Source organism: Budorcas taxicolor, chromosome 8 (assembly GCF_023091745.1).
Source record: "Budorcas taxicolor isolate Tak-1 chromosome 8, Takin1.1, whole genome shotgun sequence".
Classification (NCBI taxonomy): Eukaryota; Metazoa; Chordata; class Mammalia; order Artiodactyla; family Bovidae; genus Budorcas; species Budorcas taxicolor.
In genome coordinates, this window is record NC_068917.1 from 64,328,529 (window position 1) to 64,350,217 (window position 21,689).

Consider the following 21,689-nt stretch of genomic DNA (forward strand, 5'->3'; position numbering starts at 1 on the left):
CAGAGCTGCGATTTAAATCCAGGCAATCTGGCTCCAGAGCCTGAACTCACCTCTCTCATGGCCTCGGTGCTTGGTGACTATCAAACATGGCCCAGGGCCCATGCAAGTGTTGCCTGCTAAATAATCACAATAACCCTCAAAGGGAAGTGCTCATCACCCCATCTTGAAGCTGAAGAAACACCTTTAGGAAGAGGATGTGAACCGACCAAGACGACATTGCTGGTAAGTGACAGAGCTGGGAGTCAGACCCTGTCCACCTGACTGCAATCCCAGTCTCTGCCCATGACCCCACGGTCCCGCATGGCTCCAGCATCTTGGCCCTGACCCCATGGCCTGACTTGCTTTCGGCCAGTCAGCAGGTGTCCAGCAAACTGGGTGGCTTTCAACTGTGGGCTTCCTATGGGAAATTGCACCAAGTATTAAGGAGGTCATTCTGGGATTCAGCCTGCCCTGGTCCAGGCTCCTGTGTTTGCACAATAGGCCAGGCTCAGAGTCCAGTCTGTGTGGCTAAAGACCACCGCCTGGATCATTGTGACCATGATGGAACAGACCTAGAGAAGATGGTCAAGGCACAGCAGACCCTGGGAATGGGGATGACCCTTGACCACACCCTTCTCCCCCAGCACAGGCAGCATACTCACAGCTGTAGGCACCTTTACAGGCACCCCCGCACGTTCACACAGGACTCTCCCGTGGCTGCCTCTTTACCTATCCCAACCCCTAAGACCGACCGGAGGCTCTGAGGCAGTGAGTACTCAGAGGTAGGCCCTGGTGGTCAAGGGCACGAGCCTGCCACCAGCTCCAGAGCCAGTCTGTTTCATTAAGGCCTGATCACACAAACACAGAAGTGCACAAGGCGCACACTCGGAGCCCGAGTAGCCCCCCGCTCCGGAGCCAATCCACACCCTCGCCCCGCCTGCTCCGGCCCCGCCCCTCCCGAGGCCCCGCCCCTTCCCGGCCCGCCCGCTCTGGGCCCAATATCCGGCGGCTGCGGGGTCAATGAGGCCAGTGAGACTCATGAAGGTGTTCATCACACGCAGGATTCCCCCCGAGGGCAGCGCCGCGCTCGCCCGGGCCGCAGAGTAAGAGCCCGGCGCCCCCGGACCTCTCCGCGCGCCGAGTCCCCTCCCTCCGGGCGCGCGTTCCGCGGGTGGCGTCGCGGGAAGGGGTTGCGGAGCCGGGAGCACCGCTCCTAGACCTCGGGCAGCCTGTACGTGGGGTGACTCAGCGTCTCCGGGCGGGCCGGGGGGCGGCCTCCCGCCACCCACTTCTTTTTGGTGGGGCGGACACGGCGGTCCTTGGGGCCAGAGAGAACTGGGATCCTGCGCTTGGGCCTTCGCCTAACTTTCGAACCCGTGCCTGGCTGGAACGGTCTTGGAGTTTGGGGAACCTTAGAGAAAGTCCTCAGGGGCCAAGCTTTCTCCAGGCCCGTTGCTGTGCCCCTGGGAACCGCAGTTCCCGTGGCACTTGCAGTGGGGGTGGGGTGAAGGCTGGAGCCTTCCCCAGTCGTGGGCGTGGGGAGAGGGGAGACTGCTCATGTCACAAGGTCTGAGCGACCTCTGAGGTCGCTTGGACGGGTCAGGGGCCTTGGCAGTCACTGGTCTGGTCCCTTTGGACGGTTAGCAGGGGGCCTCTGGTAGCACTTCTTAAACTGAACTCTGCACCTTGCCAGGTGCTTCTTATAAGTAAACTCTTAATTTTTCAACACTGTGAAATCAGTGCTGTGATTCCCACTTTACAGAGAAACTGGGAGAGGTCAGGTACCTTCACCAAGCTCTATAGGTGGCACAGCTGGGATTAGAAATCTGCTCTGCGGCAGTCTGAGCACTGCGGTATGCAGGTTTTCACTTCCCATGTCAGGCAAGGAGAAGGTGGACCCAGCCTTAGAAACAAGTGCTAGGGGAAAATGAAATTTGTTTCTTTTGTTGCCTGCAATCAAACTTTTGCTGAAGACTTGCTGTGTGCTAGGCATTGAGGGGGAGAGGGGAAGGCAAAGACAACAAGAACACTAGTAGCGGTGCTCACACTGCTGCAGCGCTGGGCCACTGTCCAGGAAAGGAGGCTGCGAGGAGGCCGGCGCCTGGGCAGGGGGTTTTGGAAAGTGCCAGCAGCTCTGTGTCTTGCACATGTAGATTTTCCATGCGTTTTGGCTGCACTGAATTAAATGTCATGGGCCGGAGGTTGGGCAGCACTGCTGGGAAACATGCCTGGGGCCCACCAGCCGCTCTGGAAGCGCCCCTTGAAACTCCTCCCTGTTGAACAGCTTTGGTCTTGTCCATGGCTCAGATGGTAAAGAATCCACCTGCAATGCGCGAGACCTGGGTTCGATCTCTGGGTTGGGAAGATCCCGTGGAGGAGGGCATGGCAACCCACTCCAGTATTCTTGTGTGGAGAATCCCCATGGACAGAAGAGCCTGGTGGGCTACAGTCCCTGGGGTCACAAAGAGGCGGACACGATTGAGCGACTAAGCAGAGCACAGCACATGTACAAAATCAAGAACAAGGGTCACTCCTTTCACGGACTCACAGGAGAAGATGCACAACCAGACAAGGGATCCAAGCCCGGCTGCTGCCAGGAGCCCCCACCTGGCCTTCTCAATAGGCAGCCTGGCCTGGGAGCTCGCTGCCTGTGAGGCCTCCTGTGGGGGTAAAGAAAGCTCTTCTTGTGTTGAGCTGAGAATGGTCCCCGTGACTTTCTCCTTTCAGCTTAGGCCCTTTTCAGTCCTTACTGGAGAGCTCTGCTCTGTGACAGCCTTCACCCTTCAGCCACCCTCTCAGAACAATTCTGAGGCTGCCCACACCTAATCTTGACTCCCCTCAGCCAGCCCCAGGCAGCTTGAGGCCAGAGCAAGCAGAAAACAATGTTTTCCACTCTGACAGGGTCGGTGGATGTGGCCGGAGAGCTTTGGGGGCCTGTGGGCACCTGTGGGGCTTGCCCACTTCTGAGTGGTCTTCCCTTTGTCTTCAGCTGTGAGGTGGAGCAGTGGGATTCTGATGAGCCCATTCCCAGAGAGGACCTGGAACAGAGAATGGCTGGGGCCCATGGCCTGCTCTGCCTCCTCTCGGACCGCATAGACAAGAAGCTCCTGGACGCTGCAGGTGTGTGTGCTGTGCAGGCCTGGGGAGGGCTCCCGGGGTGTCTTGGCCTGCTGCTGCTGCTTTCCAAGCAGGTCTTCAGTGACTTCAGCGAGCTCTGAGGGCATTCACTGTGGTCCTAGACCACAGCTCCATGTGGCACACACTTTGCCCCTCTTTGCTGGCTGTGAGTCCCCGGAAGGAGACCTTAAGAGGGCAAAGACCATGGTGTGGAGGAGAGCCAGGGCCCTGGGCCCTTTTCCAGCTCTGTTCAGGCTTGGTTTATGACCTTTAGCAGGGCCCTCCCTTTTCCAGACCCGTCTATATATGTGGGAAGGCCTTGAATCCCTTGAGAAAAGATACAAATAATGCTTTTTCTGCCCAGTAGGAGCTAATCTCAAAGTCATTAGCACAATGTCTGTGGGTGTTGACCACTTGGCTCTGGATGAAATCAAGAAGCGGTAAGTGCAACTTGGGCTCTGGAGTAAAGGGTGACTACCAGAGAGGGAAAAAGAGGAGCTGAGTATCTATTTGTTTTTTCTTCATATCTCTTGACCATTTGGTGAAAATGTAAGGTAGCCAATGATGAAATCTGCCCACGTGTGCACAGGTCAGTTAAGATAAGTCTGAGCAGTCAGAAACAGTGGCTAACAATGTCCAGGTAATATCCTTTCTCATTCATTCTTTTTTTTTGACCCTCACGTCAACCCTTTCAAGTAGAAAAGGCAAGAATTATTATTTCCCTCTTTAGATGAGGAAATTCAGAAAAATTAAGTAATCAGTTACTGGAGCTCCACACATTGGAGCTTGTTCTTCCATCTTATATCCTTCTCAAAACGGGAGATGGTCAAGAGGGGACTGAGGGCTGGCCAATCCTGGGGGCCCACTACAGCTCTGAGCTTCCCAACAGGCAGCGCAGAAGGAGCAAAGCCGCATCACAGCAGTGTCCCAGCAGTAGAAACTGGGAAGGTGCTTGAAACCATTGACCACCGGCTCTTTGGTTCATAGTGGGATCCGCGTGGGCTACACTCCGGGTGTCCTGACAGACGCCACAGCCGAGCTCGCCGTCTCCCTGCTGCTTACCACTTGTCGCCGGTTGCCGGAGGCCATCGCGGAGGTGAAGAAGTGAGTGAACGCCCAGCGGGGAAGTTGGCTCTGCTCCGCGCTTGCGCACTCAGTGCTGCCCCTGGCCCAGGGGTGATCCCCAGCTAATGAGGGAGACAGACTCAGGCAAGATACTAAAGTGCACAGCAGAGCTGAAACAAACAGGGCGTGAAGGGAAATTGTGGGGTGCAGTGTGGACCAGGGAAGTCTCTGCAGGAGTAGCTGGTGGCATCCTCAGAGGGCCCTGTCTACCCTTATGTGGATCCAGAAGGCTCTGAAGACTGAAGGCTGTTTCATGTTGCTGCAGATACACTGACGTGTTTGATACAGGTGGCACCCCAGATGTTGTCAAGTGTGTTATGCAGAATACAGCATATATATTTTACCCCCTTTCTAAAATCTGAAAATTTAAAACATTTGACCTGGGAGTTTCAGATTGAGATGGGGGCTGTACATCCCGAATCGGGGAAAGCACTCAAGGTAGGGGGGACTGACCCGAGCAAAGCCCAGGAGGCATGCGGATGCAGGCGCTCAGAGAATGTGGACAGGGAGAGGGGCTTCGTGGTGGGATATGGCAGGGGCGAGGCTGTGTGGGACTGAGTAGACACAGTGCTGAGTGTCCCTCCCACCCTCCAGTCCAGGGAGTTGGCCCCTTCATCGGAGGTGACTCAAGACAGGCTGCGTTCCCCAGTCGGTCCGGGGCAGCAGGGGTGGGCCTGTGTTTCCCCTGGAGCACTGAGAACATTGGTTTTGGAATCCCACGTTCCAGATTTGCAACCTGCTGCTCTGCCCTGGCTGTGTGACCTTATACGTCGCCCTTTCTGATCTCAGCGTCCCTGTCTGCAGAAAGGGAGGAAAACCTCTAAGAAGCTTTCCAGCCCTCAGATTCTGTGTCCCCAATTGCTTTAAAAGAGTCATTCCCACTGCTTATCCGCAGTACCAAGTGGCTGTAGGTGTAACTCGTGGTCCCCTCCATCCTTAACTGAAGGGTGGGGCCTGTCCCTTGGACCAAAGCCCATGCCTGGGAGTGTGGGGTCTGTGCAGCAGCCCTCATCTTTGCCCAAAGCCAGGGCCGCTCACCCACCCCTCCTCCCTCCCTGCAGTGGTGGCTGGACCTCATGGAAACCCCTGTGGATGTGTGGCCACGGCCTCTCACAGAGCACCGTCGGCATCGTTGGTCTGGGGCGCATAGGTGAGGCTCCGTCTACCCATTTGGCTTCCTGGCTCACATGTCTTGGTTAGAATCTCCAGCACCCTGTGTCTGGATGTTGACAGTCCTTCTTTGGGCAGGGTCGCCATACCTGTGTGCAGTAGGGATATCTCCAGCGAGAAGACATACCATTGTAAAAGATAGGCCAAAACATAAAATGAGTTCCTTAAGAAGTCACTAGGTGATAGATGTAAGAGCCTGGGTTCTTTATGATTATAGCTCCGTACAGAGCAGATGAAGCCGTGATGGCTGAGGGGTTGGGGAGCCCTGCTCCCCGAGGCCTGGTTTCTAGAAGGCATTTGACTCCTGAAGCCTTAACACAGAAACCAGAGGGTCCAGTGGACAGAGCTTACCTGTGATTCTGAGGCAGGGCAGAGCTATTTTTCTTCCAGTGGCCCCAGCACTGGAGAAGTCTGGCATCCTGCCTGGAGCAGAGGCGAGGGTGAGGGTAGGAAGTGGGCATAACTTGTCTGGCTAGCTGGCAGCCCTGCCTCCCACACTAGAGAGTTGCTTGGAGGAACCCAGCAGCTTTGGGGCATGTTCTGAGTCAGAAAACCCAGCTGCCCAAGCCCGTCTTGGCAGCAGCATATGTGGAAAGGTGTTTGAGGTGGGGCGAGTTGGCAGTGCCATCAGAGTCATTTGGGGTCTGTGGCTGCATTAACAGAAGCAGAGTGTCCAGAGGAGGCAGGGGACCGTGTGGTCAGGCCTTTCTTGGGCTGCCAGCTCCATCCAGTGCTCGGGGAAGGTTAGAAAGTGGCCCTCAAGATGGCCAGAACCACGTGAGGACAGCCCAGGCCAGTCCCAGCCACACAGGAGCTGTGGTCTCTGAAGGATGGACCCCTGAGCTGAGGGCAGTGTGGGGTGGTGGGGGCTGGGTGCACTGTGGCAGGATTAGTTAACGTAGGAAAGGACTTTGCCCCCCAGCCCTTCCCCCAGGGGCTCCCTCTCCCTGGAGCTGCTGGGCGCTGTTCCCGCCCTCACCCTCCGAGGGCTTGGGAACAAGCGCTGACTCTTGACTCCTTGCCACCAGGCCAGGCCATAGCTCGGCGTCTGAAACCATTTGGTGTCCAGAGATTTCTATACACAGGGCGCCAGCCCAGGCCTCAGGAAGCAGCAGAATTCCAGGCAGAGTTTGGTAAGTAAAAGCTGGATTTCCGCAGGGGCCCCTTCTGCTTGGCCAGGTGGTTCTCTGTGTTTGCTGTAATGGCAGCACTTTGGGGTAGAATGCAGGAGCTCCACAGGCCTGTGATGTCCCCTAGGCTTTATCTGACTTCCCTGCCCTGCATGCAGAGGCCTATTCGGGCAGCGCAGGGACCCAGCCAGGCGACACCGAGTCCCCTCAGTATCAGAGAGATTCGGGTCTCCTGTCCTGCAGGGTCCCTTCTCACTGTTGTCTTTGTACACACACAGCAGTAGGGATGGTGGTAACGTGTAATGAATTGTACATGTAAGGATGATACATGTAAGGAAGTGCTGGGAACTTTCACTCAGTTTCCATCATAAACTGGTGAGCACTGACCCTCAGCCTTGCCTCTGGGTGATTCCAGTCCCCTGGCAGGTGCATATCTTGGTGAGCAGAAGGCAAGCTGGATTTCAGCCACTCCACCCTGTTGGCACATTGGGCCTTGAAAGAGTGAAAGCAGTGTGGCCTAGATCCCCGCTGTGTGACCCCGAATAAGCTTCTGCTCCTCTCTGGCCTCAGTTTCCCCACCTTTAGAGCAGGGGGCTGACTGAAGGATATAGCACACCAGGATCCCGTCAGTGGCCATCGACTGTGCAGTTATCAGAGCTGTCCAGGTGGGGTGCCGCCTTCAGGAAGCATCTTGGGAGTTTCTGTTATGGGAGGTGGGCGGGAGGGGTCAGGTCTCCCACCCTCTTGCTGTCCTTAACCCGGGACACAGCACCTGACGGAGCCCTGCGCTCCCCCAGTGTCCACCCCCGAGCTGGCTGCCGAGTCCGATTTCATCGTTGTGGCCTGCTCCTTAACACCGGCGACCAGGGGGCTGTGCAACAAGGACTTCTTCCAGTGGATGAAGAAAACAGCTGTGTTTGTCAACATCAGCAGGTATCCTGGGTCACCGGGCGAGCCTGGAGAGGGGCTGCCCCTGCTGTTGTGATCCCCATAGGCTGTCGATGAGACTCAGGCTGAGTCTACTGCCCTCCATAAACCAACCAACTGCTCAACTCAGGACAGTAAGGGCCCCAGAGCACGTCCCAGCTGCTCAGAGCAGGGCCTGGTCTGGCTCCCAGCAGTACCTTGACCTTGCTCAGGAAGTGAAGGCACCATGGCAGCAAATTAGGTAACTTTGTTCCTCTAACCACAAACAGTTGGACTTGACAGTCTTTACAGCCTGTTAGAGGCCAGCCTTCATGGCCCTGAGCCTGGGTTTGTGTGAGCCAGTGAGCTTGAACTCACACACTTCTGGAAAGACAGACCCAAAACCCAGGTTGTCTTGGGTCCTCAAAAATGTCCGCAGGGTGCCTCTAGTCCACTGAACATGTTACGGGAGCAGAACTTCCCTCCCAGCCACTCCAACCCCTTCTTAGTTATTACTAGTGCTTCACGACACCCCCCATCATTCCCAGGGGAGAAGTGGTAGACCAGGACGACCTGTACCAGGCCCTGGCCAGCGGTCAGATTGCAGCTGCCGGACTGGACGTGACGACCCCAGAACCACTGCCTACTGACCACCCTCTCCTGACCCTGAAGAACTGTGGTAAGAACCGCCCTTTGTCAGAAACACTTCTCCCGGCGGTGGCTCTTCCCACTGCAGCTGATGAAGCCGAGTGGCAGTTCTCCCAGACACTTGGCTTAGGCACCGTGCCCCTCCGAGCCACAAGCCACAGCTATCAGAGGTAGGAGGCAAGCTCCAGAGGCCCTCCCTCAGTCTGCTGAGTTTTAACCACCCCAAGCTCTCTAGCTCAGTGGGTAACGAATCCACCTGCGATGCAGGAGACCCCGGTTTGATTCCTGGGTTGGGAAGATCCACTGGAGAAAGGGATAGGCTATCCACTCCAGTATTGTTGGGCTTCCCTTTTGGCTCAGCTAGTAAAGAATCCTCCTGCAATGCTGGAGACCTGGGGTGGGAAGACCCCCCAGAGAAGTTAAAGGGTACCCACTCCAGTATTCTGGCCTGGAGAATTCCATGGACTGTATAATCCATGGGGTCGCAAAGAGTCGAGTCGGACACGACTGAATGACTTTCACTTCACTTGACTTCATTCCTCTCCCCCATCCCCTAGCCCCAGGGGAGGTTTGACATCGCTACCCCTGTGATACCTTAGTGCAGTGGTTCTCAACTTTTATGCTATCAGGCCCCTGGAGGGACTGACCAAATGCATGGTGCCAGGCCCCCATGGGCATCCGCCTCAGGACGTCTCGGGTGGGGCCTGACAACGTGTGTCTAACATCTTGCCCGTGGCTGTTACTCAGCCCAGGAGCAGTGAGAACCACTTAAGAGTTCCTCTTTAGCTTCCTCAGTTAGTTAACAATTCTGTGCTGAGTTGACAATTCTGTATATTATGTTCTGTCTATTCAGATAGCTGGTTTGGTTTCCGTCTCCAGACTAATACATAACTGTTAGGGCCGTAGGCCGTCTGGGCCAGTCCTGCCCTTTGCTTACCCTCTGGAATGCAAGAGCACAGAGAAGGCCTGTAGCTGCCTTTCCCCCTTGAATGCTCCTGCTGTCACAGCCCTTGGAGGCACTACCATTCCCACCCTGTGCCTGTGTGAAGGGAGCCCGGGCTGTGACGGCCAGGCTGTTGCCCAGAGCTGGGAAACGCCCATTCCCGAGGCCTGGCACTCAGCGCAGTGCCCTGGGACTGCTTTCAGAAGGCACTCTCTGGGGACCGTTGACCCCAGCCTTGCTCTGCAGTGGGGTCAGAGGGCACTGTGCTGTCCAGCCTCTCATCTGTTATTTCGGGAGAAGTTATTTCAGAGGCCTGGGGCCTTCAGGGGGTGCTCATGGTGTGGACGAGCTGGTAAACTGGCACCTGTCACTGTCTGGTATCTGAAGGGTGGGTCTAGAGAGGCTCTGGGGACCCCTTCTGGCCCTGACCCTCATGCTCAGGATGCATATTTGTCACCCTTGAGTCTGGGTTTGGTGGCCCCGAGGAGAGGAGTGCTTTGAGACAGGAGGGAAGGCAAATCAAGGAGAAGTGAGGGGGGTTCTCCTTATTCTTTTTCCTGGCAAACTCTAGCCCAAGGTAAGGCTCTTGAACCACCCTTCTCATTTCCTGTCCTTCCTCTCCTTTCCAGTGATCCTGCCCCACATTGGCAGTGCCACCCACAGGACCCGAAACATCATGTCTGTCTTGGCAGCTGACAACCTGCTGGCTGGCCTGCGAGGGGAGCCGATGCCCAGTGAACTCAAGCTGTAGCCACACGGGGACTCTGTGGACCAGAAAGCAAGTGGCCCTGGGCTTCTGTCAGATGCGCCCTGGCTTGATTGGACCCACAGGGTGGGAGCCAGAGGAAAAAGTCTGATCTGTACCCATTCTGCAGAGGGAAGACTGGTACTAACAGATGTGCTGCACTTGTGTGGTTGGAAGCATCCGAGCCCCAAGTGTGTAATTCTATTAAATAATTCTCGGAGACGTCTGGGCATGTAACTGGGAGAAACTGACAAAAGCATCTGCTTGGGTTTCCTAAGCCAGGGCCTCTAGTGACTCCAGGTTCTGCTTCCAACCCCCATCCCCAGCCCTGAGCATTTGAATTCCTAGAACCTGTCCAAGCCACCTTCAGTTCAGTTGCTCAGTCATGTCTGACTCTTTGTGACCCCATGAATCGCAGCACACCAGGCCTCCCTGTCCATTACCAACTCCCAGAGTTCACCCAAACTCATGTGCATCAAGTCAGTGATGCCATCCAGCCATCTCATCCTCGGTTGTCCCCTTCTCCTGCCCCCAATCCCTCCCAGCATCAGAGTCTTTTCCAATGAGTCAACACTTTGCATGAGGTGGCCAAAGTATTGGCGTTTCAGCCTCAGCACCAGTCCTTCCAATGAACACCTAGGACTGGTCTCCTTTAGGATGGACTGGTTGGATCTCCTTGCAGTCCAAGGGACTCTGAAGAGTCTTCTCCAACACCACAGTTCAAAACCATCAATTCTTTGGCGCTCAGCTTTCTTCAGTCCAGCTCTCACATCCATACATGACCACTGGAAAAACCACAGCCTTGACTAGAAGGACCTTTGTTGGCAAAGTAATATCTCTGGTTTTGAATATGCTGTCTAGGTTGGTCATAACTTTCCTTCCAAGGAGTAAGTGTCTTTTAATTTCATGGCTGCAGTCACCATCTCCAGTGATTTTGGAGCCCCCCCCAGAATAAAATCTGACTTCAGTTCACTGTGTTCATTGTTTCCCCATCTATCTGACATGAAGTGATGGGACCAGATGCCAAGCCACCTTAGCCTCAGCCAAAAGGCGTCCAAGTTTCCCTCACTGAGGACAGGACAGTCACAGCCCAGTGGTGACCACAGCAATGGGCCCTGCTACCTAGACCATTAGGCAAATTAAATACATGTGGCAAAGACAACTAGGTAAAGTCACAATACTCACTTTTTGGTCAAGAATAATCAGGGTAGGTAGGTTTCTTTCATTTTTATTTTAAACTTAGTTTCAGCACCGTCACACTTTGTTCCTCGTGTCCATTTCCTCCTCCCTTCCCGCTCCCAGGTGAATGCCCTTTACTAAGCACCTCCTCACTCCTCAGGCCTGGCTGCCAGCACTGCCAAAGCCCTGCGCCTGCTAAGGGACTCGGCTCCGGCTCTTCCCCCGCAGCCAAGCCAGACTGAGGAGTGGGGTTCCTCCCCTGGGAGGCAGGTAAGGGAGCAGCAGGAAGTACACAATTTGGCAGGCCCTCTAGGAGGGCCGGTGGACTGAGGACACCGCCTCAGCCCCATCCACAGCGCAGAGGGGAAAAGCGCAAGGGACTAATGGCCAACACTTGTTACTGACAGCATCAGAGTATTTTCTAAGATGCCTGGTTTAAAACAGAGTACTGGTAACATGGTAACAGCAGGGTTAGCAGAAAAAGCAATACTATTTCACTCTCTTGTTTCAACCTTAACCTAAGGTGAAGAAAAAGAACACATAATTAGTTAGAGGCATTAATATGACAAAGCTTTTATTTCAAAGTCTCAAATTTTGACCAGCATAGCACCACTGACCCAGGTGCCCTGATAGAACTTTATGATTTGGTCACCAGAAATGATTATGCCAAGCTATAATTAAGGCTAACCAATCGAAATCCAGGTACCCAATACCAGTTAAAATTCAGGTAGAAACTACCAGTTGTAGGAACCCTGGGCCTGGTCTTCCAGGGAACCTCTGAATTATTTAAGTGCTACAGCATGTACAAGGACACTGGCCCACAGGCTTGCTTCTCACACATAGAAACTGACTGACTAAGAGGTAGATGAGAGATTCCAGATTCCACTGGGCAGTGGAGAGGCGGGGCTCCAGCCACTGTGTCAGTCCCCGAGGCAAGTCCACTGAAGCCTGAGCTCAGGTAGGGGGCCACCTCCTGGCACCTCTTCCTCGAGGTGGGAGGGGAGGAGGGCGACCGCTGTTCTGTGCCGCCAACTCCTCTTCCCAGGCCAGGCAGGGCCTCTCCTCCTCCACGCTGACCCACCTGCCTCCCAGGGTTGATCTCACAAGCCACTGGTTCCACAGAGGGGTGGATGTAGAGCCTCATCACATCGTCAGAACATGACTTGCTAACAATTTTCCACACACACACCGAACTTCACAGGTGATCCCACGGCCTCCACCCGCCTCCCCACCTCTCCCCTCCCCTTTTAGGAGACGGACCAGAGGCTTCCCTTTTGGTTTTCCTCCCTGGGGAATCAGTTCATAGGAGATGCTAAATCTGACAGTGAGCATTATGAGTTTATCCACAGACAGACGTGTAACTGCATATGCTAGATTAAGAGAAGACACATGCTGACTACTTCTCAAAACATAAGAACTGAAGGATTTTGCTCAATGATGCACAGTGGTTTGGGGTGTCTCAAATAAACTGTATAAAAAAATGAAATCATGTTCATGTATGAATTAAGCTGACTTCGTGAGCTCTACAGAGACACATTAACCTGTGCTGTTCTCCTGGAAGCTCTCAAGCCAAGGCTCAGCCTAACAGATGCTGCCCAAAGGGTTGGAAGGCCACAGGGTCAGCCCAGAGAAGGCCAGGTCAGTCACCCAGAGGTCTCCTCAGACTGTCTCAGATGCTACCCTGGTGGCTTCTATGCTCTGGGCTGCCCAATCCTCTTATAGAGATGGGAAAATATTTACCAACCTTCAGTATTAGGTTGGGGCAACAACAGAAGCTCAGGGTCTGTACTTTAAAACCATAGAACAGTAATAAAGCCCACGATGGAGCGGGGTTGACTTCACTTTTGTTTACCTGAAAACAGTAATCTAGGCCCAGGAAAGATGCTGTAAGTGGCATGAAAGTGTGAAGAAGCGAAGCAGAAAACGGGCTTGTCGTTGGGTGAGATGTGTCAGGCTGGACCGGCCCCCGAAATCTGCACAGAACAAAGGGTAAATGCGCCGTAAAAGATCCCACTAAACAGGACTCCACATCATCAGAACAAAGACGAACACTAGCTCTTCTGACTTCCAAACTGTAACGTGTAATACAAGTTGGTTAAAATACCGCTAAAACAGCACATACAGAAACACCTTACTTGTCGCTCCCTATTCATAAGTACATACTCCTTTTACAACTTTGCCTTTAAAACTGGGAAAAATTGTTAAAACGTCTATCTAACGATGATGTTTTCAAAAGTATATACACGCCTGTTAGTCCAGAGAATGCTCGCTCTGGACCCAGTGTCAGCACCATCAAAGTGCAGCATCTGTGACTGCAAATCAGACAAAAAAATACAGTACTTTCTGAAGCCTAGAGCCAGCTCATGATAGACTTTAAAGCATTTCTGGCAGGCAGGCGTGTCCTCAAGGGTGTTCCTTTTAGACAGGCACAAAGTTGCCACTGGTTACACGTAGTGCATTTTGCATCACTGTATACAAGTATATAATATTCTCATCAGAAGGTATATAGGAAATTTAATTAAATGCTTCGGTTTTACAAAAATTGCTAAAAAATGTTTTTGCACTTCAATGTTTAATTTTTCAATGTGCCACTTCTAACATCAATTACAGACTACTTTCCGACTGCATTACTCAACCCTAAGGAAGAACGTGGTTTCAGGGACTGGATCCCTTCTCTGAATGTGTGCACTGCACTCAGAAATGCGGCGGCACAAGCACGACACCTGTGAACTCTCCACTTGTTAGTCTTCGAAATCTGCATGAGCCACTCACAGCCTGAAGTCTTAAACCCCATGGCATTAGCCACCAACCAACCAGAGATTTTAGTTCCGGTTCTACAACTGGCATCGGCGTTATCTCGAGGTCAGGCTAGAGCAAAGTGCTGGGGAGGTTGCTGCTCTGCCAGCGCAGGCAGGTGGTCTTCGAGTGTTTGTACAGGTGGCTGGACTGACTGAACCTCTTGCCGCACTTCAGGCAGGCATAGGGTTTTTCACCTGTGTGAACACGGATGTGCTTCTTGCAATCTGTCAAGGTCAAGAAAGTCTTGCAGCAGATTTTGCAGGCGTACTTGCGAGCCCCCTCTACAACCAAGACATTGTGCTCCGATAAGGCCTTCTTGCACTTCGACAAGACATCAGCAGATGCCCTTGTCAGCTGCGGGGGGCCGGGCTGCGAAGGGTGGCCGTTTTCAAATGAGGACGTGGCTGCATTCATCATTAGCTGGGAACTGGCAGAATTCTCTGGGATCTGTGAGCTCCTGACAGAAGTTACCACTGGCATTTTGGGAGCTATGCGGCGGTAGTATGGAAAGTTACTGGCTCCTCCTCGAGGGGAACCCATCATTACCCTGGAAAAGGAGGAGTGCAATCCCAAACCGGACCTGGAAAAATCCATCCCAAACTGTTCTCCTTGGTAGCCTGAGGTCTGCACACACGGTAGGCCCATCACATCCTGCATGGGCCTAACAAAGTGGGAGTCCGCGGGCTCGCTGAATGGGTTCTCCACATGAGCACCAGGGGCCGAGGAGGGCCCGCTTGCAGGCCCAGCCTCCGGACTCAACAAATAAGGGGCCTCCCCCTCCAGCCTGCAGTCACTGGTTGTGTTTGGGAGATTATCGTCATTGTTCTGACTGGTACTAAAGTTACTTCCTCTGCTCTTGTTAAGAAAATTTGAAATACTAAAGGTGGATTTATGTTCGAGGTTATTGGTGACTTCCAAAATGTGGATGTCGCCTACCCGGTCAGTGCTAGACTGGGGATCTGAAAAACTCCGGTCGCTGCTCTCTGGGCTGAGGTCTATCTTCTCGGCACTGACCACCACCCCCTCCACCTCCACCGACTCGCTGCCTTCCGCTTGGGAGGTCACGTCACTCACTTCGTCCTGAGGCTCAGGAGAGCTCAGGGGCTCAGATTTCACCACCACTCTCATGTGCTCCTTCTCACCAAGGCCCACCTCCGGGTTTTCACACTGAAAAGCACTCTTCTCAGCTGTGGCTTCCTGCTCAAAACTAGTCTCGACCTGAGTGGCACGGGAGGCCATGGAGAGCTGGGCCATATTGCTGGCGCTGTTGTCAGACTGGCTGGGCACCTGGGCATCTTCTTGAGCGCCGAAGGACTGGTCAAACATGATGGTGTTGTCGTCTGGGTTGTCGGCCATCCCATCGGCCTTAGGGTTGTCCACGATTTTCAGAGAATCTGGAGAAAAGAACTCCTCCCGGGGATGAACCCCCGGCCCGTTCTCTGGCGTCACATCGGAGATGGCAGACTCATCCAGGGTGGGTCGGAGGCGCTGTCTGGCCCGCTCCTCTGCAGACTGCTTGCGCTTGTGCAGGCGGCGCATGGGGAAGGGCGTCCGCTGGTCCAGGTTACCACGCATCGAGGAGCTCATGGGGGCTGGCTGCTCCTCGCCGCTCTGGCTGGAACTGAGGGCGGAGCTCACAATGCTCAGTCCCAGCTGCTGCAGCATAAAGGAGCGCTGCATGCGGGCGCTCTGCTCCTGAACACGCTCGCTGGGGGGAGACATGGGCAGCGTCCGTGTCGTCAGGTAATGTTTACATGCCTTAACAACAGAGTTCAGGTGCAGGTGAGAGGCTGCCAATAAGACATCCATGACATTGCTCTCCCCTAGCATGAGAGTGGAGGTGTACATCATGTCAATCAGTGCGGCGAAGGCCTCTGCTGTCACCACTTCGCTATCCAGCTGGATCATGTTCATGGTCTGATCTCCCTCTGCCACTGAGAACAGGGCTCGGAAATGCGTGCTGCACGCTGCTAGTACCGAGCGGTGGGCTTTGAAATGTCTGTTCCCCACTACAATGACACAGTCACAGAGCTGCCCATGAAGTCTCTGATAGTTCAGCTGCTGGAAGATCTGTTCAAAGTGACCAGGAAAATCCATGATCCTACAATACAAAGAAAGAAAGAATTAACATGCAGAACAGCTTAAGTCAAAGTCAGAGCACAGAGCGGGCACTGACCAGAGAGGCATGAATGGCCAAGCGTGGACCTTTCAAAGCTTGTGGTGTTCCTGCTGGGGACACACAGACGAAACACCTGTCCAATAAGGAACAAATGCTGACTCAGCTAACAGCCTCGGAAATCTAGATGGACACGCGCAGATCAGCACCTGGCTGTTTACAGGCTTCCTTTTACTCTTAAATAACCCACTTTTAACACTTGGGGCCATTGTTAGAAAAGACCAACATGTGGGTGATGGAACAACAATACCTGACAAGTCCAGAGTTCTGCATTCCTGAGAAAAACAAACTCCAAGAAACTCTAAACTGAGACTTTTGGCAACCTTAAACGATGAAAAGTGCAAATCAACATTAGTGGGAAGATGCCCAGTTCTAGATGGCAGTAAACTGCACACATGCATTTACCCTTCTCCACCCCATACATACTCCCGAAACCCCATTAAAAAGACACCAATGTGTTTTGGTTTGTTGTTGTTTTAAAGGTAAAAACCCACAAGGAAAAAAAGAATCGGAAAGAGGTGTTAATGGCATTTTGGAAACTGGTGAGCAGGTAAACAAATGTGTGCTGACTTAGCACACCTAGAAAACTGAACCCTAAGTTACAGTCCATGGAGTCACAAGAGTCGGACATGACTTAGAGACTAAACGACAATTAAAACCGGCAGTGGTTAAAACAATCTGACTTATACATGAGTCCCCATCCACCCAGAGGCTCAGAACTGGCTGCCACGGTGCCAGAGGAAGTGGAGCAAAGATGAGGCCAAGACAAAAGGATTGCCTCGAAGTCTACTCAATTAAAAAAACCCCAAAAAACATGGAGGTTCCACACTTGTGGCACAGAAAAGGTAAACCTATAGAGACCGAGAACAGATTAATGGCTCTCTGGGGCTGGGCTCAGGGCAGGACTGCAATAAGGGACTTTCAGGGACATGATGGAAATGTTCTAATATGATGATTACGCATCAAATTTTCTAAAAATACTTGATCTGTACACTTAAAATGGGGAATGTTATGGTATGTACATTATACCACAGAAAAACTCAATTAATTAAACTTCAAAAAAAAAAAAAAACGGGGAAAGAAAAACAGGAGACAAGCAAGCTGTAAAACCACGATTTCAGACTACATTTTGAACTTCAGGGCTTCTATAAAGCCAATCAGGGGCTTCCTTGGTGGTCCAGGTGGTCCGTGCTTCCAATACAGGGGGCCTGGGTTCACTCTCAGGTTAGGGAACTCGATCCCACATGCCACAACTAAGACCCAGTGCAGCCAAATAAATAAATAAATATATTTTTTTAAAAGACAAAAATAAAACCAAACAGACCGCTTAGAACATCACATATATCTTTGATAATACTACGGAATTACTTTTTTTTTTTACCCCTTACGTGTGATAATGGCATTCTGATTTTTCCCCCCAAAGGAATAGTTTTTAAAGAGAAAACACTAGAATGTTTACAGATGAAATGACATGATATCTGGCATTTGTTTCAAAGTTTATTTTTCGTACATTGGAAAATTTTCATAAACGTTAAAAAAGGAGAAAAAGAGAGCACATCACTAAGTAGAAAAATTTCCGAAGCTCAGTTTGGAATCAAATATCTGGACATTTTCATCTCCTGGACTCATTAGAAACAAAAATTTGTTTATTCTCTGCTAAGAAATTGCTTTACTTCCCAGGAACTACATGTCTGCTGATTCAAAGTCTGTGTCCCCGACCAGTGCTCAGCACACACACTCATTGTGTGGTTAGAAAACAGGGTCAATATACCCAAAGAGGTGCGGCTCTGTGCCCTCTGCCCACAGACTCTGTAGAAGCTGAAGGAGCCACAAAGTTTAAAACCCTGTTTCATCCTCTCCAAAGAAGGACCCTCTGGTCTCCTGGGAGAGGGTGAAGCAGAATGTAGTGATTAAACTCCAGAATACAAACACAGGCAGACAGAGCATCTAGTGTGCCTGGTACTAGAGATAAAATGATCAACAAAACAGATCAGATCTCTATCCTCAGGGGGAACAGACCAATCAACGTTCAAATACAAGAGTACTGCAAGTGCTAAGGTGGAAAGGGTGAAGAGGCCCCTGCCTCTGCCAGGGGGTGTGGAAAGGCGTCTGCAGGGAAGAAGCTGCAGACCCCTGCTGGGCTTGCGTGGCTGAACCAGAGAAACTGTACTCAAGACAACATGTGCTCGCGAGGCTGGGACAAGCTGCTACATCCACAAGCGGGCATGAAGTTAAAGTCGGCATCAGAAGGCCAGACGCTTTCCCGCACCCCTCTCCCCACCAACAGAAGACTAGCAGCTGGGTTCATATGCCCGGGAAGTGCCTCCAAGAGAAGAACACTTGGGACCCCATCAGACTTCCCCACGGTGAAGCCTCCAGTCCTCAAGGCCTATTAACTCAGCTTCCAGTTACTCAGGAACACCACAAACTGGAGGGGAGGAACTTCTAACATAAAAAGTTCTAAACAAACAGAAACACATCTGGAAGAAACACAACTAAGAAAGAAAAGCACCTATAATTAACATCCTCAGAGAACTAAGATACCATATCCACAAAACAAGAAGAGAAAGTTTTTAATTTTTTAAAAAACATTTATTTAGCTGTGCTGGGTCTTAGTTGTGGGATCTTTAATTGTGGCATGTGGGATCTAGTTTCCTGACCAGGGATCAAAATCGGCGCCTCTGCATGGGAATATGGAGTCCTAACCACTGGACCACCAGGGAAGCCCCTGTTTTTAATTTTTTTTAAAGAGATATTCTAGAAGCAAAATTATTGGAAATTTAAAGTTGCAAAAAAATTTTGTTGTTGTTGTCACTAGAAGGGCTGGAAGATTATATGGCTGGAGAAATGCGGCAGACAAGGCAAAGGAGAAATAAAAGTGAATGAACAAGGGAAAAAAGAATGAAGTCCAATGTCTGAATACAAAAAGAGAAAAGACAGAAAGTGACAAGAATGATAATTAGCAAAGAATAATTTCCAGAACTGAAGAAGTTATTCAAACTAGAAAGTTCCACCAGGTACTCAGCAACATGAGTACAATGGACAAATCCCCACATTTGGTGCATCACAGTGACATTTTAAAACACTTAGGATAAAGATCTGGAAAGTTTGGAGTGGGGGAGTTAACAAAGAATCAGGAATAAAATTGGCATTAGACTTTTCAAAAGCAATATTGGAAAGTAAAAGGTGATAGTTCCATTAAAATTTTCCAAGAAAATTATTTCCAACTTAGACCATACCCAGTCAAGTTCAGTTCAGTTGCTCAGTCGTGTCCGACTCTGCGACCCCATGAATCGCAGCACGCCAGGCCTCCCTGTCCATCACCAACTCCCGGAGTTCACTCAAACTCATGTCCATTGAGTCAGTGATGCCATCCAGCCATCTCATCCTCTGTCATCCCCTTCTCATCCTGCCCCCAATCTCTCTCAGCATCAGTCTTTTCCAGTGAGTCAACTCTTGGCATGAGGTGGCCAAAGTACTAGAGTTTCAGCTTTAGCATCATTCCTTCCAAAGAAATCCCAGGGCTGATCTCCTTCAGAATGGACTGGTTGGATCTCCTTGCAGTACAAGGGACTCTCAAGAGTCTTCTCCAACACCACAGTTCAAAAGCATCAATTCTTCGGCGTTCAGCCTTCTTCACAGTCCAACTCTCACATCCATACATGACCACAGGAATAACCATAGCCTTGACTAGACGGACCTTAGTCGGCAAAGTAATATCTCTGCTTAGGTTGGTCATAACTTTTCTCCCAAGGAGTAAGTGTCTTTTAATTTCATGGCTGCAGTCACCATCTGCAGTGATTTTGGAGCCCCCCCCAAAAATAAAGTCTGACGCTGTTTCCACTGTTTCCCCATTTATTTCCCATGAAGTGATGGGACCGGATGCCATGATCTTCGTTTTCTGAATGTTGAGCTTTAAGCCAACTTTTTCACTCTCCTCTTTCACTTTCATCAGGAAGCTTTTTAGTTCCTCTTCACTTTCTGCCATAAGGGTGGTGTCATCTGCATATCTGAGGTTATTCATATTTCTCCCAGCAATCTTGATTCCAGCTTGTGTTTCTTCCAGCCCAGCGTTTCTCATGATGTACTCTGCATACAAGTTGAATAAGCAGGGTGACAATATACAGCCTTGATGTACTCCTTTCCCTATTTGGAACCAGTCTGTTGTTCCATGTCCAGTTCTAACTGTTGCTTCCTGATCTGCATACAGATTTCTCAAGAGACAGGTCAGGTGGTCTGGTATTCCCATCTCTTGAAGAATTTTCCACAGTTTATTGTGACCCACAGAGTCAAAGGCTTTGGCATAGTCAATAAAGCAGAAATAGATGTTTTTCTGGAACTCTCTTGCTTTTTCCATGATCCAGCAGATGTTGGCAATTTGATCTCTGGTTCCTCTGCCTTTTCTAAAACCAGCTTGAACATCAGGGAGTTCATGGTTCACGTATTGCTGAAGCCTGGCTTGGAGAATTTTGAGCTTTACTTTACTAGCATGTGAGATGAGTGCAATTGTGCGGTAGTCTGAGCATTCTTTGGCATTGCCTTTCTTTGGAATTGGAATGAAAACGGACCTTTTCCAGTCCTGTGGCCACTGCTGAGTTTTCCAAATTTGCTGGCATATTGAGTATAGCACTTTCACAGCATCATCTTTCAGGATTTGAAATAGCTCAACTGGAATTCCATCACCTCCAATAGCTTTGTTCGTAGTGATGCTTTCTAAGGCCCACTTGACTTCACATATCCAGGATATCACACCATCATGATTATCTGGGTCGTGAAGATCTCTTTTGTACAGTTCTTCTGTGTATTCTTGCCACCTCTTCTTAATATCTTCTGCTTCTGTTAGGTCCCTACCATTTCTGTCCTTTATGGAGCCCATCTTTGCATGAAATGTTCCCTTGGTATCTCTAATTTTCTTGAAGAGATCTCTAGTCTTTCCCATTCTGTTGTTTTCCTCTATTTCTTTGCATTGATTGCTGAAGAAGGCTTTCTTACCTTTTCTTGCTGTCAAACTATCAATCAATTATGAGGGTAGGCTAAGGCATATTCAAACAAACAGGAACCCAAAAGTTTACCTCCCACATACCTTTTCTCTGGAAGCTATTAAAGGTTGTGCTTAAGGAAGCTGAGAATAAACCAAGAAAAGGAAGACAATACGGAAAGTTGAAACCCATCCTAGAAAATAGGCAAAGAGAATTTTTAAGGATGATGCTGAAGCCCAAGGTGACAGCTAGGCAGCAGGGCAGGGGAACAGACTGGAGCAGGAAGCTGAGAGACCAGAGTCCCCCGCAAGGGAAAAGGGAACAGGCAGACCACATGACATGGCTGAGGGTGCTAACAAGTTAACAGCTCTGTAAAAATGTAAAGACATCATATAAAACAAGAATTTTAAATGGGACAGCTTAAAAACTTAATGGGTGTTTAGTTGCAATATCCTGTGTAGTTTGTTTACAGAGTCCTAATGATGTGAACACAGAGCCACATTTGAGATACTGGAAGCATGAGAGAAGGCCGGTGTGCATTGTGGGGCAGGGCAGAGGAAAGAAAGTTAAACTGCCACCTTCCCTGTTAGTCAAGAAATAATATCTGAAATACTACCTCAAGAAACAGTAATATAAGAATGTTGTTTGGAAATACTTAAGTCGGTAGTGGAAAAACAAACTAAAACAAGTGAAAGTGGTTGCCTTTGCTGCTAAGTCGCTTCAGTCATGTCCAACTCTGTGCGACCCCATAGACGGCAGCCCACCAGGCTCCCCCGTCCCTGGGATTCTCCAG

At 50.9% G+C, this 21,689-nt stretch overlaps 2 protein-coding genes across 4 annotated transcripts in view; one reads left to right on the top strand and one right to left on the bottom strand.

Moving 5' to 3' along the window:
• Positions 1-958: 958 nt before the first annotated feature.
• GRHPR (glyoxylate and hydroxypyruvate reductase) lies at positions 959-10,921 on the top strand. Of its 2 annotated transcripts, none has more exons than XM_052644735.1 (9): positions 959-1,082; positions 2,969-3,099; positions 3,464-3,536; positions 4,084-4,200; positions 5,283-5,371; positions 6,420-6,524; positions 7,319-7,454; positions 7,976-8,106; positions 9,648-10,920. In XM_052644735.1, exons 1-9 carry the CDS (start codon positions 1,000-1,002, stop codon positions 9,767-9,769), a joined length of 987 nt encoding a protein of 328 aa, XP_052500695.1. In that variant the 5' UTR covers positions 959-999; the 3' UTR covers positions 9,770-10,920. The 2 variants fall into 2 exon arrangements, with proteins under 2 accessions (XP_052500695.1, XP_052500696.1); XM_052644736.1 differs by lacking the exon at positions 959-1,082 and adding an exon at positions 1,094-1,210 and having other exon boundaries at positions 9,648-10,921.
• Positions 10,922-12,179: 1,258 nt separating this feature from the next.
• Positions 12,180-21,689, bottom strand: part of ZBTB5 (zinc finger and BTB domain containing 5) — a 30,209-nt gene continuing 20,699 nt past the window's right edge. Inside the window, exons 2-3 of one of the 2 annotated variants that reach the window (XR_008199814.1) lie at positions 13,757-15,842; positions 12,180-12,915 (exon numbers count right to left, since the gene is read on the bottom strand). Coding sequence is in view for 1 of the 2 variants with exons in the window: in XM_052644734.1 (XP_052500694.1) it covers positions 13,811-15,838 (2,028 nt within the window). In the remaining variant the exon portion in view is untranslated. Of the gene's footprint in view, positions 12,916-13,508; positions 15,843-21,689 lie in introns of those variants that run through there. The other variant, XM_052644734.1, reaches the window with a different exon arrangement.